The 18,132-nt window shown below is 34.8% G+C and overlaps 1 protein-coding gene across 1 annotated transcript in view; it reads left to right on the forward strand.

The window, feature by feature from the left end:
* Positions 1-424: 424 nt before the first annotated feature.
* The window catches only part of LOC120532728 (uncharacterized protein At4g38062-like), a 30,575-nt gene continuing 12,867 nt past the window's right edge, over positions 425-18,132 (forward strand). The window contains exons 1-5 of the mRNA XM_039759042.1: positions 425-885; positions 6,303-6,354; positions 9,421-9,525; positions 15,162-15,293; positions 16,720-16,776. Of these exons, the coding sequence (XP_039614976.1) occupies positions 791-885; positions 6,303-6,354; positions 9,421-9,525; positions 15,162-15,293; positions 16,720-16,776 (441 nt within the window). The 5' untranslated portion in view covers positions 425-790. The remainder of the gene's footprint in view (positions 886-6,302; positions 6,355-9,420; positions 9,526-15,161; positions 15,294-16,719; positions 16,777-18,132) is intronic.

Here is an 18,132-nt window from a genome sequence, read left to right on the forward strand (position 1 = left end):
TCTTGATCTGCTCTTTTGGTAGACAACATCAAATATTTCTGTTTTGTCACCTTTTCAGAGTTAAACGGTTCTTCAACAAGCATCTATGAGAACCCCCACAGTATTAATGCCATTTAACAAAGTTATTTTTAATAGTGTGGGACTAACTATGCTGACAGATTTGTTTCTTCAACTATACAACTGTCATCTGCCCATCCATACGTAGTTACACTAGTCAAATTTAATGGAAAACCTGGAGATCTCACAAAGTTTGGACTTTTTCACCTCTCCAGAGCTAATTCCTATGGGACCTTGAACTTAATGTGATGAAGTTGATGGTGAAACGAAGCTTAAGTTTTCCCATTGTGCGAATTCTAAGGTTACTTAACGGAACTCCGTTTAAAAAATGCGGCTTGATTGACAATATATGTCCACCACAAAAAAAGAGTGCTTAAGTGGCGGAGTTTGCCAGAGAACATTGTATTTCTCAAATCAGCACTTCACGTTTTCGATCCAATATGTAAAGATTACCTTTTAATATTTGGCAAATGGTCACATGTGTAAAAGTAAAACAGACAGAAAGAATGTTTGAGAATGTATTGTCAATGTATAAACGAATACGCAGGGAGATTCATTCAAACTTCACACTGAGAGTAGATAAACGTTTTTACCAAGCGACGTTGCTTGGAGACCGCTGTCAACACACGTGACGCGTAGTGTCAGGATTCTGCGCTTTAACTCATCACTACAAAGGAGGGACGCACTGAGCACAACTTGATCATTTAATTCAGTGTTAGAAATTTTATTTAACATGGGAACCGGTGCTAGCAGCCGAGTACAAGAGATTCGTCTACAACAGGAAGTCCGTCCACAAGTACCAGATGATTCACCTCTGAGGAGGGCCAGGTGGGTTTTGCTGTCTGGGTGATTTGTAGTTGGTATACGTAGGGTGCTTTGGGGGTAAAGCCTAAATGTTTACGCCTTTCATAATAAGTACAATTAATTATAAATACTGTACCAAACATAGCAGCATTTCTGTATAGGAGTTTTTAGTTATGCGCTTGATAATTTTTTTAAAATATTGTTTTCTAAATGCTTAATATATAATAGTTTAATGTTTTTCTTTGTATCCATATGTTTGTGTCGCGCTTTACATTATAGGCGACAGAATGCAAAACTGTCAACCTGTAAACACCAACGCTTTTCAATAAATCGACATATTGCAACATTGTGTACACCGTTTGGCTTTATGCGTTCTTTATCTGCACTTCTGGGATACGAAAAATCAAGCGACAAGTGTCAAACTACTATTGAACAACATGGTCAACTTTACCTAAAGTATAAACTGTATATCATCTTAAAGGCAAAACGTTTGGGAATTTGAAAACTAGTGGGACGCAAATACATTTTGAAAGTCCACACTACCAAAAATGATTACATGTTGCCAAATGAATGAAAGAAAGAAAGAAAGAAAGACTTTCTTATATCGATTTCAGCCCAACATTACACGATGAAACAAAATTAGCGACCATATGGATGCTTAGAAACAAAGCCGCACTGCGGAGGAGAGAAACCTTCGGGAATTACAAAGTAATAAAGCTTGTTCAATGCGTTATAAATCATACAGTACTAGTAAACGACAGATTGTGTGTATAAATAAACAAAAGACTGCATGCAAAACAAATACTGGGGACACTATATAATGAAAAAAGACTCAAGACAATATTGTGCCTAAAGCATCTTATAGAAATAATATGTCATATAAATCGATTTTTTGGGGGGAAAAATACAAGGAATTGTTTACTGAAATCCTGCAAGAAGAGCTGATTTTATTTGGTGAATGGATTTAACCACAATTACAAATATCCTTATAAATTTGACCCACAGTGCTGCCAAGACTTTTTTTTAAACATAATTCCTTATTTCACTAAATTATAAGATCTTATTAAAAATGGAAAAAAGGTCTTGTGTGACATGGTTTGACATGATTTTAGCCTTCATGTGTATCTACAAAAGTTCAAATTTTAGTAAAGGTGCATACAGTTTTTATATCCACAGTGCTTCTAAAAATCATTTAATTTACAGTAAGCATATACATAATTAACATAATGATAGTCTAGATCAGTCATTCTCAAACTATGTTGGACTGATGACCTCTTTGTTGTAGTCAAATAGTGGATCACCTATGGTCAACAGCCACTCATTACCATAAATTCCATGTTACAATTATCACATTGGTTTTTCTTCACGTACACATGTGAACAATACTGTAATGACCTGAGGTGAAAAGAAGAAGAGTTGGCACAAAGACTTAACACTGTGTTAGCTGGCAGTTTTTGTTTTTGAGAGAATCTCTTTTCAGTTAAGCGCTTATACTGCTCCACGGTTATGCCTGCCTTTGGAAGATGCCCAAAGGAAGACAACAAAATCCAGAACAAAAAGATCTTTGCCAAACTTGTACTGCTTTTCAGTCTCTTCAGAGTTGTAAGATAATTCTCATACTTATGCTCAATGAGCTATCCTGCTGACCTCTTTTTGTTGGTTTTACCCATTGGGCTCTTCTTACCTGATCATTTCTGTCACTGTCCTTTTTTTAATCTCTTGCCTAACAGGTTCACAGTCTTGCAACCCTGGAAGGTGATTCTGTATTACAAGACTAATATTGAAACCTTGCTGGGTTTACATTTCAGAGTTGCTAGATTTTAACCAATAAACCATGGTAAACACTTAAAGGTGGAATTAAGGAACTGCTGTTTGCCAGTAGTTAGCTCTTGAGGTGGACGTCACAGGAAGATTAAAAAAAAAATGTGTCCCGTGAAGGAGTTAGGTTGGGATAGGAAAGAGAGAGAGAGAGTTAGAAGGAAACTGTAAGTTTGAAAACATGTTGAAAGAGAAATAGAGAAGGAGTAAGCCATACAGGATCAGAACAGGAACAAGTGGTGTAGAAGTAAAAGACATTATTGTCTGCAAGAAAGTCTGGCAGGGCACTCTGTTGTAAGAGTCTTAGAGACCAATGTTCCATGGACCACATGTTGAGAACCACTGCTCTAGATGATGATACTATGTCTGAAAAAAATATACAGCACATAAAATATCAACAAATCCAAATAGTGTTTTTATTAAATATATTGTCTCTTAAAAATTGTATAAAGTTAGGGTGGATAAGAGTTTGTCAAATGAGTTACAATTTTTCATTATATAAATATCACATGGTGGTGCAATGGTAGTGCTGCTTCCTCGCAGTAAGGAGACCTAGGTTCGCTTCCTGGGTCCTCCCTGCATGGAGTTTGCATGTTCTCCACCTGTCTCCATGGGTTTCCTCCGGGTGCTCTGGTTTCCTCCCACAGTACAAAGACATACAGGTTAGGTGTATTTGCGATCCTAAATCGTGTACTTGGTGTGTGTGTGTGTGTGCCCTGCGGTGGGCTGGCACCCTGCCCGGGGTTTGTTTGCGCCCTGTGCTGGCTGGGATTGTATAGCAGGTTGGATGATGGATGGATGGATGGATGGATGAATAAATATCACAGTATAGTCTTATTCTGTAATGTATTGGTTAACATCACAATTGGAAGTTACCAATAAAAGCGTAGACAGAGCTAAACAGGTCAAGTGCCAGAGATTTTGGGGGTTTTACAGAGGGAAAGACAAATGTACCCAAAGTCAAAATGGAGATCAAGGGAGATCAGTACATGCAAAGTTGCAAACAACGCCAAAGTCATCACCAGAGCTGTATTTCAAGAGAAGTACCATTTTTCCATGCCATTCCTTTATTTCCAACAAAGTTCAGGCAAGTTTTAAATACTGTGGCTATATTTTAAAACTCAGCCTCTATGATAATTGCATGTCATATAATACATGCACCATACACTTAGCAACATATAGCATCACAACAACTAAATTATCCAAAATAACAGTTTTGAAGAAGAGCAAATGTACATAATGGTGATGATCATGATGCCATCAAAGGAATAGTAAACGTTTAAAAAATTAAAACAGAGCAATTTTTTGCAAAATCTGGACAACTTGCATATAATATATCCTCATCGTGTAAAGGTGGTTATTCCTAAAATCATCATCCAAGCTATCTAAGAGGGGATAACTTTCTCTGAAACAACATCTAAATCTTTAGATGAAAAATAAAGTGACACAAATAACTGTATGATTGAATAACTGTATAACTGTGAACTTTCTTTATTTGTTTAATTAGGTTATTTTCATCATGAAATGTTTATGACATAATATCTGTAAGCCATAATCCGTTTACACACTTCAGACTTTCCATTGAAAAGTAAAGTAGGAACCTCCACTAAACAGCCATCATCAAAACTTTTTTTTTCTTATTTTTTTAAAAATGAGGTTTTGGTACTCATTTTGGGTCAAGCAGGTAGTGTAGTTAGTAACCTTATTTTAAAAACTATGTAAATACAAAGGGCACTTACGCAACAAAAAATACTTTGAATGGTCTTATTATGTGAAGATGTAAGTGCATGTTGTAGAGCTGAAGTGTTCAGTCATTTCTAAACTTACCAGTAGTAGCTGAAAGTAAGAAAAATAGGTGTGTCTAATTTTACAACCAAAAAAATCAATACTTATTTTTCTGTTGGTACCATTCTTAATATAAATATAAATAAGAAATTTAAATAGCAGCAGGCATTACTCATACCTTCTTCATAGGACAGCTTGAAAGGATATGTTTTTAACAGGGTGAGTTATAGATAAATATCTGAAATATTTTTTGTGTGTCCTGGGTCATTGTGTTGCAGAGTACTCATCTGAGTTTCTTCTGGGCCCTGAAATGGCTCCCTGACATGGTCACTTAAACCTTGAAAAATTCAAAAATTGTCAATAAGGCCTTGACTTCTGAATTAGTTTCAAACATGTTCAAGCTGTATTTGTCAAGGCCTTTAGAAATAACTAACTTTTACTTCTTTCCTTTTTCTCTTTTTTAAAAGTGATATAAATGGATTTGGAATAAAACATCCATCTTTTCCTTTATATGTCACAAGCACCTAATTCATCTACTGTATGTTCTGAACCTGAATAATCTACCGTTAGTATAACTGGAGTAACAATCTGTCACTGACAGACCTATGGTCATTGCAAAAAGCACACCTGCTCAAATTAAATTAAAATAAAGGTGTTCAGGTTTGGGACTTTTCTTGTTACTGACTTTAACTTTTACTTTGTTCTGTTTAGTTTGCCTGATAGTTTTTATTCCTTCCTGTTTAACACGTCTGTCTTCTACTGTTGCAATTGCAAACATTTGCCAATTGATTTAGTCATATATATAAAAAAAATAATTTATTTTTAAAAAAATGTATTTCCTGTTTATTTTAGACAGCTGTCATCTTTCAAAGTTATCGTGGCAGTAAAATACACAATTTAAGAGTAGTCTTCTTGCTTTCAATTATACTTTCCATAATGCCTGCCACTGATACAGCAGGAAAACCACAAAATAAATGCAAATATGTAGAGTGAAAGTCCTTCAAATATACAGGCACTCAATTTCAAAGCTGTAATTACCAAAGTCTCACATATGTATAATTAAACAAATGCAGTAAGTAGAAGGATATGTTTATGGTATAGATGGATGACAGTGCCACTACAAAGACTCATATTAAGTAAAGGGACAGCAGTTTAATAGTTGACACCAGTATAAATTATACCACTAATTAATCACTTAAATAATTTAGTATTACAACTTGCCTGCTGAAGGAGCCTGAGCTACCAAGAAAGCTTTCATACTGTAATCTGTTCAGTTAGCCAATAAAAAGTGTAATTTTGCTTGACTTCACATTACATTCTTAATGGCTAACACAGTACAACATCCTACTATCACTAATTAAAAAAATAGCATCTATTCAATTTTACATTTATTTAGATACCTGGTGGTTGTGAAGTAAAGACAAAATATATTACATTTTATACAGATTTATATATGTTCATAGGGTCATTTTTTCCCCATGTACAATGAAATTCTTACATGTGCTCATCAACATGCAATATGTTGTCACTCTTGGGTGCCACCTTACCCTCAGAATATGACTTTCTTATTTGATAAATTGTTATCCTTTAGGTATATAACTTTTTTTTTAATGCCAATTCAACTATTTATGGATACATTTCTGGGCTTCTTTTACTGCTTTTAAAACTCACCAATTTCTTATTGTGTAACACTGAGAAATAGCTTTATTATAGTATCGGTACAGTATGTCTCCTACATATTGGCTCTAAAAATTATTACTGTTCATTTAAAAAACTCGATATTTTAATTTTCTTTTGAATTAATTCAATTTATGTTTTTTTTTTCTTTGTATATTCAGTATTGCTTCTGATAGCTACATATTGGAAACACCAAGAAGAATAAAAGATATGGTAAGATTACTTGTACATTAACCATGGGCAAAAGCATCGCTTCTTGACATTAATAGTGATATTGTGATCTGTGTGTGAGTGTGTGTGTTTTTTATTTATTTTTGAAATAATATATACAATATTTATTTTAACTTTTACGTAACAAAAATATATTACTGAATGCAAATATTATAAATATAAAACCTGATTTAAAAGTCTGCATATCATTTATCAAAATAAAATTTGCCATACTGATGTAGATAATTGACTTGGGGGGAAAAAAGTAACTTTTTTTTGTAAGATATGTATTTATTTTGTTCATGTTTAATATGTTAATATGATATTTAAAATAAACAGATATGGTAATATCTGGGGGCACCCTCATAATGTATCTTCATTACAAATCAAGCACTTAGTGAGGGATACACGAAAGTGGAGCACAAAGTACAAATAAAGAGAGCTTAAACAAAACTGTTGAGCCACTGTCCAGACAGCCGAGAATTTCATTCACCTGTCTATGTCTCATGTGAAGCAAAATCATCCCCCTCTTTAACATCCTATCTCTTCCCATTTAGCAACCATAGACAGTTGTTCTCACTAACGCTTTCCACTGTATCTAACCACCAAAATGTAGACTAACTACATTCTTTGTAATTCAAAATTGCATTAAATCCTCCCCTGGAATTACTTTCATTTATTTCTTGAAACCATTGTTGGGTTCACTATTTTTGCCAATATATACTGTACCACAGTCCAGAAGTACCACTAGCATCTCCAGGAGTCCATGCACCTCTTAGCCTCCAGTGGCCCTAAAATACACAGGTTTCCCAGTAAGCATGTCAACCTAAATTTTCCTTATAGTGGCATACATTTGCTACTTGATGGTGAGTGCCAGCGTCCTGTCCTGTTTCACCCTTGAATGAGCAAGCTTGTGAACATGTGCTGGCATCTGCCAGCAAGGATATCTTGCGGTCACTTCCCAGGTCACCATGATCTCACTTGTCGCTTTCTCTTTCTCCCTCTGTCTATAGAGGGTCAGACATTCTTTACAACAACTGATTTGCCAGACCTCTAGCAGCTCGAGAAAACAGTACATTATTTTCCCCAGAATGTAACTCTCTCTCTCTCTCTCACTGTCTCTCACTCTTTCTGTCTTTTGTTCTGGTGAATCTAATGGACATACTATACATTTCCATATATATTCAATTTAGACTTATTTTCTTGCTATATTACTTGAGCATCAGATGAACATATTTGTCACAGATGACAGTATTTTGTAAATGTTTCCATTTTCAGTCCTCACATATGCCTTTGGTAGCTATATTTTGCTTCATGGTGTGGTTTGTTCATCTTGGCTAGATTATTGGAGCTGTTGCAGTATAGTTGGGTTATAAGCCAAATATCCTTTGATATCTTAAACCTGGATTTAGTGAATTTGGGGTCAGCTAAGGCAAATAAGGGTGCTCATTTATGAAAATAATGAATTCATAACCATACATTTATGTGAGGGAGCTTTGCATCAGGAAACTGTGGTTATGTATGTACTGCTTACAAGTTTCCACACCTTCTGGGTAGCTAACTGTACTTTAATTATTCTTTAAATAAAAATGAAATATTACTAGATATATTACAAAGAAATCTGGTTTACTTCCATATTTTCATCCATCCATCCATTATCTAACCCACTATATCCTAACTACAGGGTCACAAGGGTCTGCTGGAGCCAATCCCAGCCAACACAGAGCACAAGCCAGGAAACAAACCTTGGGCAGGGCACCAGCCCACCATAGGGCACACACACACACACCAAGCACACACTAGGGACAACTTAGAATCGCCAATGCACCTAACCTGCATGTCTTTGGACTGTGGGAGGAAACCGGAGTACTCGGAGGAAACCCACACAGACACGGGGAGTACATGCAAACTTCACGCAGGGAGGCCCCGGGAAGCGAACTCGATTCTCCTTACTGCGAGGCAGCAGCGCTACCCACTGCACCAGCATGCCGCCCCCGTATTTTCATGATGCCTGTAATTTTTTAGTCCCAGCTTTATGACAGCAGTATTGAGCAGTATCAGTTGAATCTTGATTAAGCATTTTCTATCTAAAAGCTGATACATTCTTATTTTGTTTTAGAAGTGAAAACTGTGATAATTTTCTCTTTTACAGTAACTACCAGAGCATGGAAGGTACTGGTAGTTTAATTAAAGTGGATGCTTGAGTATACAACCCACACCTGTTTGTATGTGTTACTTTGATTTTTAATAATAATAATAATAATAATAATTTATTGTTCAAAATGGTAATTTTGGAAGTGACAGAATAGAAAAGGTGCTAAATATGTACTGATTTACTCTTATAATAGCACTACACAGAAGGTTGATATTATGTTTAAAACATGTAAAATTAAAAAAAAATGTTACATTTCAATGATTTTAAAAACCAGAAACACTTTTTGCCAGATCAGCTCATTTTGTGGTCCTTTTTCCAACACATACTTTTTGTAATATATTTTACAAGATCTTACTTCTACATATATATCTGTTTGATGAATAGGTTACTCAGAAAAGAAAGATTATGCTTTAACTAAAATTAGAATTTACACTTGATGTACCTTTACAAGAGTCAAATGTTTTCTGAATCTGCACATTACATTTCGGAGTCATATAGAGTTTTTCCATTATTCTTAGTAAAAACTTTTTGGCATGCATATTAGCAAGTATTGAACGATAATAAAATCTAGTTATTCCAGAAAATGTACATTTTAGGTTAAGTGGCCTGTTATGAGTGAATGTGGCAGTATAAGAGCCCTACACTGGACAGACACACCATCCAAGTTCATTCCTGCTTTCTACTCAGCACTGTCTGAATAGGCTGGGCTTCACTGCTATTCTTTAGTAGAAAAACTCAGTTCTGAAAAGTAATGGATTAACATAACCAAAGGACTAGATTAGCAAACAGTTTAGTGAATGCTTAGAAACTTCAGCTTTGTTTTCAGTTACGAGATGAGCTTCTAAAATGCCAGATTGCTTTATTAAATTTTTCTATTTATTTTTAAACATTCAAAAGAATATTCTGATTTGCAGGTGAATCATGCAGAGCACAAACAGAGGACTTATATTAAAGAAATAGAAGATCTAAAACACAAGTTGAGAGAATCAGAAGACTGCAGAAAACTGCTGGAGCAGCAGGTAAAGGCTTGTCTTTTCAAACATTCATATTCTTGTTTTTTTTTATAATTATATGTTTATTTTTCATATTAGCATTCTTCAATAAACATGAGTAAACAGATACTTTGATATTTACTCCTAAAAGGCTGACCTAGAAAGAAATAACAACTGATTCACTAATTATTTGTAATTTCCATGTGCTGTGTAGTAAACAAGAAGCTTCACAGTGTTCTTTACTACTTGCATAAAGCATTAACCTGCCAAATGGCGTGAGAGGAAATTGTTAATATGTATTAAGTAATAATGCAAACTACAAAAAAACAGGAAGAGAAAATGTTTAGATTTAAGCACAGTTTTTAAATATCATGGTTTGTTTTTCGCACTTCAACATGAAATTAAAACAATAAAATACTGAAAAGCAGGCATAACTACAATGGTGACAACCGAATTTTCATCCCTTCATCAATCTGTTTTTGATTCCACTTAATTCAGATGAATGCTACACAGGAACCAACCACAAAAGGTAAATTCATGTAAACATTCACCCTCTTTTTCACTAAATCAATTTAGATCTGACAATCAAGTTGTTGTGTTATGTTGGATTATGCACAAAAACTGGCACAAATGAAGAAAAAATACCCAAATCAGAAAACAAAATGTCCTCTAAGCATTGGAAGAGAGGATTTAATATGTTACAAAGAAGAAATGCAATAAATATAGCATTCATTGTTTGGGACAACTTGCTATCTGATGTCATTTTAGATGACAATAGTGAAAGATTCCATCCTCTTAAAGATTTTAAAAAGGGTTTAAAAAACTGGGGTGCATATTTCAGGAATGAATGCCGGAGAGGAGTCAGATACAGTATTGGTATCAAAATAGGCATTTTATTTCTATGTGGAAAATTTGGGATATAGCTTGTATGTACTCTGCTTCACCCACAGTAGCTTCAAAATGTTTCATTTAATGATTTATTTATTAACTCATTTATTTTTGCTGCAAACAATGCTTTGTACATATTCTGATTTTGTAGGTCATTACCAGTAACACCCTCATTATATTATGGGGATATACTGACAAAACTTACAAAACCTTGGATTTGAAGACTCCAGATCTTCATTTGTTATTGGAGGAAGACTACAGTAGATTGTCTTCAAGGTTCCCTGTGGCTCATCTCCTCTGAAGGGTAATAGTAGATATAAATATGTTTGGAAAGAGTGCCTCCATTGGGTAGATAAAGGAGAGAGGAAAACACATTTATTAATGCAGAGGGAACAGAGGCACAGGCAAGGCTGATCAAGACCCTTGGAGAACCCAAGCCAGCATTTTCATGCGGTAGCTCTTAACTCCCTAGCACCCTAGAAGAGGAAGGGAAAGTTACCTTCTTCTACTACTTTTATATCCAACACAGAATCCCCTGAGCAGCTAATCACAGGTCATCGACAACATCATCTTTGACATAAGCAAAAAGGCCAGATAATTGTCAGCTCTTAATTTTCAATTGCATCTCCTTAACAAACTCCTGAATTAATATCTCCAATCTGGTGGGAACTGACATGGAAAGCATTTATTTGCATGCAAGAGTTGCCCCATATCACCTCAAATCTGACCATGGGTCCTCTCTTTGATGTATCTCAGCTAAACATCCTTATAATAGATTTATTTATTGCATACAGTAAAAAAGAGTTGAGAAAAGTGAATAGGCTAAAGAGATTTATTTAACAGAAAGACTGTTCTCCCTTAACCCATCTCTATTTGACAAGCACAGTTTACAAAACACATTAACATAAAAGGGTCTTGCTCCCCAATTCTAATAACTGGTTACATCTGAAGATTTTTGAGTGATTTGTTGTCTTTACTCTTCAAAGAGAAATAATACATTTTTTCATCCCAGTAATCCCAATATCATTACTTATCTCTGGTGTTCCTATGACTTTTGTGTCTGGCTACCTGACTTAGTGTAGTTTAAAATAGGGAGATAGGTTTTCAATGCACACACCTTCAGAGTTTGAGGAAAGTGATACAAAGCCTTAGAACTAGCAGACTGGGGTGGTGGCACCCATTTTTAATAGAAAAGAATATTGTATAGCTAGAAAGTGTCAAGTATTTAGGTCATCCACTACTGAAATAGCAGAGGTATAATGTGGACTACTGTGTATGGAAAGAAGTAGAAATGAATAATAATATGATGATGATTGCAGGGCAGAGATGAAAGGGATAAACCAAGTGTGGATCACAAAGCTATGCAGAACGACCAGAACTACATAAAGAGAGTACACAGCAAACAGGAATCAGACAATATAAACTGTCCTTATAAAAAAGAGAGATTGTAAAAAGAATGTACAAGAGACAAAACAACAGTTTGAAGAAGAAGGAGATAGTGATTTATACATAAGAAAGAAGAGAGAAATATTGAAACTAAGATCCATATGTAAAAGAAAAAGACTAGGGAGCTTTTCACTTACAGTGATTAGACAATGGAGAGGTGTGTAAGGTATTTTCATGGACTCTTTAAAAGCAAGATTATGAACATTGAAGAAGATGAATTAGAAGAGACTCCTGCCAAGGCAGAAATGGAGGAGGAGTAATGTACAATATTATCAAGCATATAGGAAAGACAGTTGAGTAAATATTATTGTGGGAATTTTAGCATTGCATGTAATATAAGCTATTTACAATGGTTTTTTGCAAGAATATTGAAGGTTCACTCAAAACTACTGCTAGGAGACTGCCATTTTTCCTTTCATTGAAGAAGGTATTTCATAGACTGGATATTCCCTGAAAGGATTATCATGGAAAAGTACTATGAGTAAAGCACTGATAGCCTAATCATCAGCTACTGTATGTATCAGATACTAGCAGGGCTATAACAGGGCTTTTATAAAAATGCTGATTGCAATGATGGAAGCTGAATAAGCTGACTGTAATGAATCTGCCTCATTCACAATTTGCTTCCAAATTAAGACTAGCTTATGACTAAAAGACTTACTCTTAATAACCTTTTTGTACCTATTCCTTGAAAAGGTTGTCCACAATGCCAGGGGACACAGAAAAGTATATATTTACAACAATGGCTAGCCTACATCAATGATGTAGATTTGATATGCACATTTCAGAGATAGTTAGAAGAGGTGTGCGTAAATTGAATGTTGTTTCAGAACGGATAGGATAGGATAAAATTCATGAAATTACAACCAAATACATGGGGATTATTTGAAGTAATGCAGAATGAGGACAAGGTCAGGACTTATAGCTCAGCAGGTACAAATTTGGAAGGTGAATAATTTGAAATGCCTTAGAACCACAATAACTTATACAAATTAAAATCACTGCAGGTAACTGATTCTAGTTTGGCTTAAAAAGCCGACATTCATGAGAACTATCCAAGAAATTTAAAATGTAATTCATAAGACTCTCATTAAACCAGTAGTAATGTGCATGTTGGAGACTTGAACCTAACAAAGCTGCTGAAAAGATATTGATGGCCTGTAAGAAAAATATATTTAACAATATTTTTATGCTGCTGAGAGAGGAAGAGATGTAGAGTGAGCACCAACAGAGTAAGGGATATCATGATGGATATAAAGAAAGTAAGAATCAGATGGCTAGAGCACTTGGAATGCAGGCAGGTTAACAGGGCAGTAAAGAAATGTTATTGGTAATTCCCTAGTAGGAAGAGACAACAAAATACATCCAAGGAAAAGATGAGTTGATGATATGCAAAACTATCTGAGAAAAATGGGAGTCAGTAATTACAAGCATAGATAGTGTGATGGACAGCCACAGCCACTATCTGGCTGGGATGAAAGCAGGGTGGAAGGACCAGGGGAAAGGGCTTTAATGAGGCAATACCTCCCCTGGCACACTAGAGGGCAGCCCTCCCGGGCAGTTGTGGCACCACGGATTTCTGCAGGGCATGTCGGGAATTGGAGTTTGGTGAAGCCCTGTTGGGTTATGTGGGGGCCGCAGAGCCCTGTAGAGGACCGTCAGCGCACCTGGGAGTGATTCCAGGTAATAGTGATGAGCCACCTGGAACACTCCCAGGACCTGAATAAGAGGAGCAGCCTCACTCCATTGACGGGCCAGAGTCAGGAAAAAGGAGACAAAGCCTGAGGAGGAGTGGAGGTGGATGGACTGGCGGCAAGGAAGGGAATGGACTGTATATTGTGGTGTTGGTAATGTGCATAAACTGTAAATAAACTTGGGTGTTGAGTGAACCTGTGTCCTGCCTGTCTGTGTCTGGGAGTTAGGGTAGCAGTACGCCCCTTAGTGGCTTACGATAGATAGATAGATAGATAGATAGATAGATAGATAGATAGATAGATAGATAGATAGATAGATAGATAGATAGATAGATAGATAGATAATGATGATTCAAGTTCTTCAATCCTTCCTTTTTTTCTTTTAGCTCATATCCCGCAGACCTGCAAATAGTCTGGTCTATGTAGTAGTATGCTTGGGTAGCAGCAGCCTTATTACAACTCATTGCACACAACTTAATAAATAGATAAGCAAGGTTTATTAGGGATTCAGTCCAGACTTTCCAGAGTACGTAGGACAAGCATGATGATTAGTCTCTTTGCTGGACTCTCTCCAGGACTGTCATATGTTAACACAAAAAATATATGAATATTGGTTACTTCAAAGCAGTGATGTAAGTTAGAGGTGCAAATACAGTAAACAAGTAATCTAAGAGACCCGCCTCCTACAACAGAGAAAGGTTAGGTAAATAAAGTAGGAGCCTTACCTAATTATTTATAATAAATTACTGGCATTGCCAAAGTTATTTAGCAATCTCTTCCAATTCCCGCAATGCAAACAAACAAGATGGTGTTTATATGATTCTATACATACACAGTGAACAATAAATGTGAATTCAGAAAAGACGTCATGACGAGTGATAAAACTGATGAAGCAACAAATGATCTCTTCTATCACATTTAGTTTATTCTGCATTGCAGGATTGTATTGTTTGTCAGACTGCTAGAAGCACATTTATTGCAGTGACGATGAGCAGCATACATTAAGGATCATTTGAAGTCTTTTTGAACAATTTCTGCATATACAATAGTTGTTTTACAAATCAATCAGTGACTCAGTGTACACTATTGCTTAAATCTGGCATTAATCTTTATCTTGAGTTAACACACAAATTAGACTAAATGATTGAATACCCTAGAAAACAAATACATAAATGTTTGTAAAATATAGCAATTAATCTAAGATATTCAGGTTCATTTGTTAAAAGCAATCTTGGTTGAAAAATATTAACAGTAGTCAGCCACAAACTTTTTGTATAAATTTGAGAAAGTATTTGCTTAAACCAAGAAATATACATAAGTGAAATGAGTTTCCTAGTGTTACATACCTGAGTACCTTCACATATCAACTTGAAATCATAGGCATATTAAGCAAGCCACAATCAATGAGCTACGTAAGTCTGAATGAATTTGTGAAAACCTTTCTTATAATCTTAATTAAGAAATTAAAGCAAAAAACACCTCAGTATAGAAAGACTTCTGTGACTACAGTACATTTAAATATCCAGTAATATTCATGATATGTTTCATTAATTAATTTGTTTATTCATTCATTTTTAACTGTACATAATCCAATTAAATATGTAATATTTTCTTTTATATTTTTTTATTGTGTAGTTAGCAGAAGCTGAAATCGCAGCTATGGACATTTCAGATCAGAAAACATTGTTGGAGGACCAAATTAATATTTTCAAAATGAAAAATCCACCAGTTATTTCTTTTGAAGAGACCATTAATGCCAAAGATTTGGTATGTACTAACTTGGTTTTGATGGTTCTTTGTTTCATTGGAAATTTAATTGAATATTTTTTCTGACAGTCTGAAACTCTGCTTTGTTAATTTTCATTACATGCTAACTTCTCTTGGTAACTAAACATACTATGATCTTTAGAACCTCAATATAATGAGTTTATTAATGTTCACATAACCTTGTATTTATGGAGTCACGACTACCAATCTTTTGTTAACACTGCGGACTTGTGTGACCACCATGGTGTTCTTAAAATTACAGATGTTGTGATTTTTCTTCCTTGTCTCTGAATTATTGCCGAAGCAGACATGTAGTACAAGGAAAACAAAAACAGCTGCTTGAAACTGTCTGCTGGTTAATCTAAGCATGACATGACTTCATTTGTACCAGAACATTTTAGATTAAAAAATGAGATCATATATAACATTTAAGTTTGTGCTTTGTTCTGTGAGTTTACTTTGAGTCTTATTTTTTATACCTAGGACTTTTAACAAATTTAACTAGTTTGGGACTTTACAAAATACTTAATTTAAAGGTGTGTTTCTGGAGTATGTTATTTATCAAAATCTGATTGGCAAAAATTTAAATATATTGAAATTAGCTATGTAAATTAACCCAAGTGATAAAACAAAGCTTTCTGTTAGATTTATTTTGTCTGCTATTATGCTTTGAAGAAGGTATATGAGGGCTCCACCTATTGGTGCAAATAAAAAATGGCCATGTTTCTAATTTCATATATAATTAAAACTCAAGACTCTTCTTCATTTAGCATTTTCTGCAACAGTCCCTACATGCATTTTTAATCCACAAATTTGTGCTTGTAATATAGAATATTATACAATAATTGATTCAAATGACAGTTATAAGGTTACAAAGATATCATTATGATTGATAAGTATGATTCTTTCAGGTTAATTATGAAATACATTTGTAGACACAGGTGGAAACTATAGCGGTATTCAAAAGTGATAACAGGATGTATTTCACACTCAGAGCAGTTAGAATATGAATTGAGACAATTTACCCAGTAGCTAACCACTTATACTGTTACCTCACATCTGCAGAATATCTGTTGATCTGCTGCTCATATCCAAAGTGGTTCTAACATTCTGCTGTTGATAATATTAAACTACTATTGCTGGTCAGATGTGGGGTTATTTACAGCATGAAAACATAATCCATAGCAAATCTTAAAAGCCTAAACTTAGTTAATTGATTTATATCCAGTTTATTTGTCTATTGTTTAATTAAAGTCATTTGTCATTGTTGTGTCAGCTATTTCTAGTCCTTTCATCTAAATGAAGCTAGAGTGAGGGAAATTTGACTTTTCCATAGTCACTACATGTGCTTAATAAATTGTATACATTTCAGCTATGTTTTCTATAATAAAATGTTGAAATGATTAATATTTTCTCATAAATAAAGCTTATTTATAGGTTAGAGGAGGACGTTAAGGAACTTCAAAAACATATTTCTACCTTGGTAAGTAATTTATAATATGGGTACGTAGATTTTAAAACAAATAACTATTAAAGAAATATTAAAGAAATACTAATATTAGATTTAACATTTACAAAGAATGCATAGCTATTGGATAGCAGCTGTCTCATGGATACATTATCCTAGGTTCTAATCATACACCCAGCCTTTATCAGTGTGAGGTATGCATGTTCTACATGTGTCTTCATGGTTTTTCCTTTCCATTCCCAAGATGTGTCTATGACGAAAACTGATTGCACGTGGGTGCATTTGTGTGCATGTGAGTGTGCCTGTGTGTGAGTGGGCCCTGAAATTTATTGCCCTACTTTGCACCTGATGCTGCTGGTGTAGACTCCAGCTTCCTGTGACCCTGAACGGGATTATACTGATTAGAGATTGTTATGTTATGAATAGCTATTGATATCTGAAAAGAGAAATGGTACTCTATTATAATAGAAATGTAATGTAATATTTGTTTTTAGTCCTGTACCCATCATTCTGTTTTGTTTTATTTTCATTATTACAGTATTTAAATTTAAGACCTATAAAATAATGTCAATGTCAATTTATTTATATAGCACATTTAAAACAACATAGGAAAACTGTGGCCAAAGTGCTTTACAATAATAGAATAAAAGAAAACAAACAAATAGCATAAATAACATAAATAGAAATAAAATATATGAACATAAATAAAATAAATAATAAATAGAAGTAATGTTATATAATCACAATGAGAAAACCATTATTATTACTGAAGGTCACGGAATGCAAGTGAATAGAAATGAGTCTTTAATCTCGTTTTGAACAGTTCAATTGTAGACGACTCCTTTATATGATGAGGTAAAGAGTTCCACAGGTGAGGAGCAGCAGCTGCAAAAGCCCTGTCCCCCTTGGTTTTACACTTGGTACGAGGGACAACAAGAGACAACTAACCAGAAGATCTAAGCACTCTGGATGGCTGGTGTAAAACACACAATTCGGATAAATAGGTAGGAGCAAGCCCATGTAATAATTTAAAAACTAGCAACAAGATTTTAAAAGCATTTCGAAAACTGACAGGCAGCCAGGGTAAAGAAGCTAATATTGGAGAAACAGAGTCATACTTTCCTGCCCCAACCAGAAAGCGAGCGGCAACACTCTGGACCAACTGTAACCTGTGTATCAGGGATTTGCTAATCCCAGAATACAGTGAGTTGCAGTAATCATGGCAAGAAAAAATAAAAGCATGAGTAACTTTCTCAAGAAACCTAGAAAATAAAAAAGGCTTGATCTTACCTAATAGATGAAGCTGGAAAAAGTAACTCTTGACTACAGAATTTACTTGTTTCTCAAAAGAGAGGTTACTGTCAAAGATAT

This window comes from Polypterus senegalus, chromosome 7, assembly GCF_016835505.1.
Source record: "Polypterus senegalus isolate Bchr_013 chromosome 7, ASM1683550v1, whole genome shotgun sequence".
Taxonomy (NCBI): domain Eukaryota; kingdom Metazoa; phylum Chordata; class Cladistia; order Polypteriformes; family Polypteridae; genus Polypterus; species Polypterus senegalus.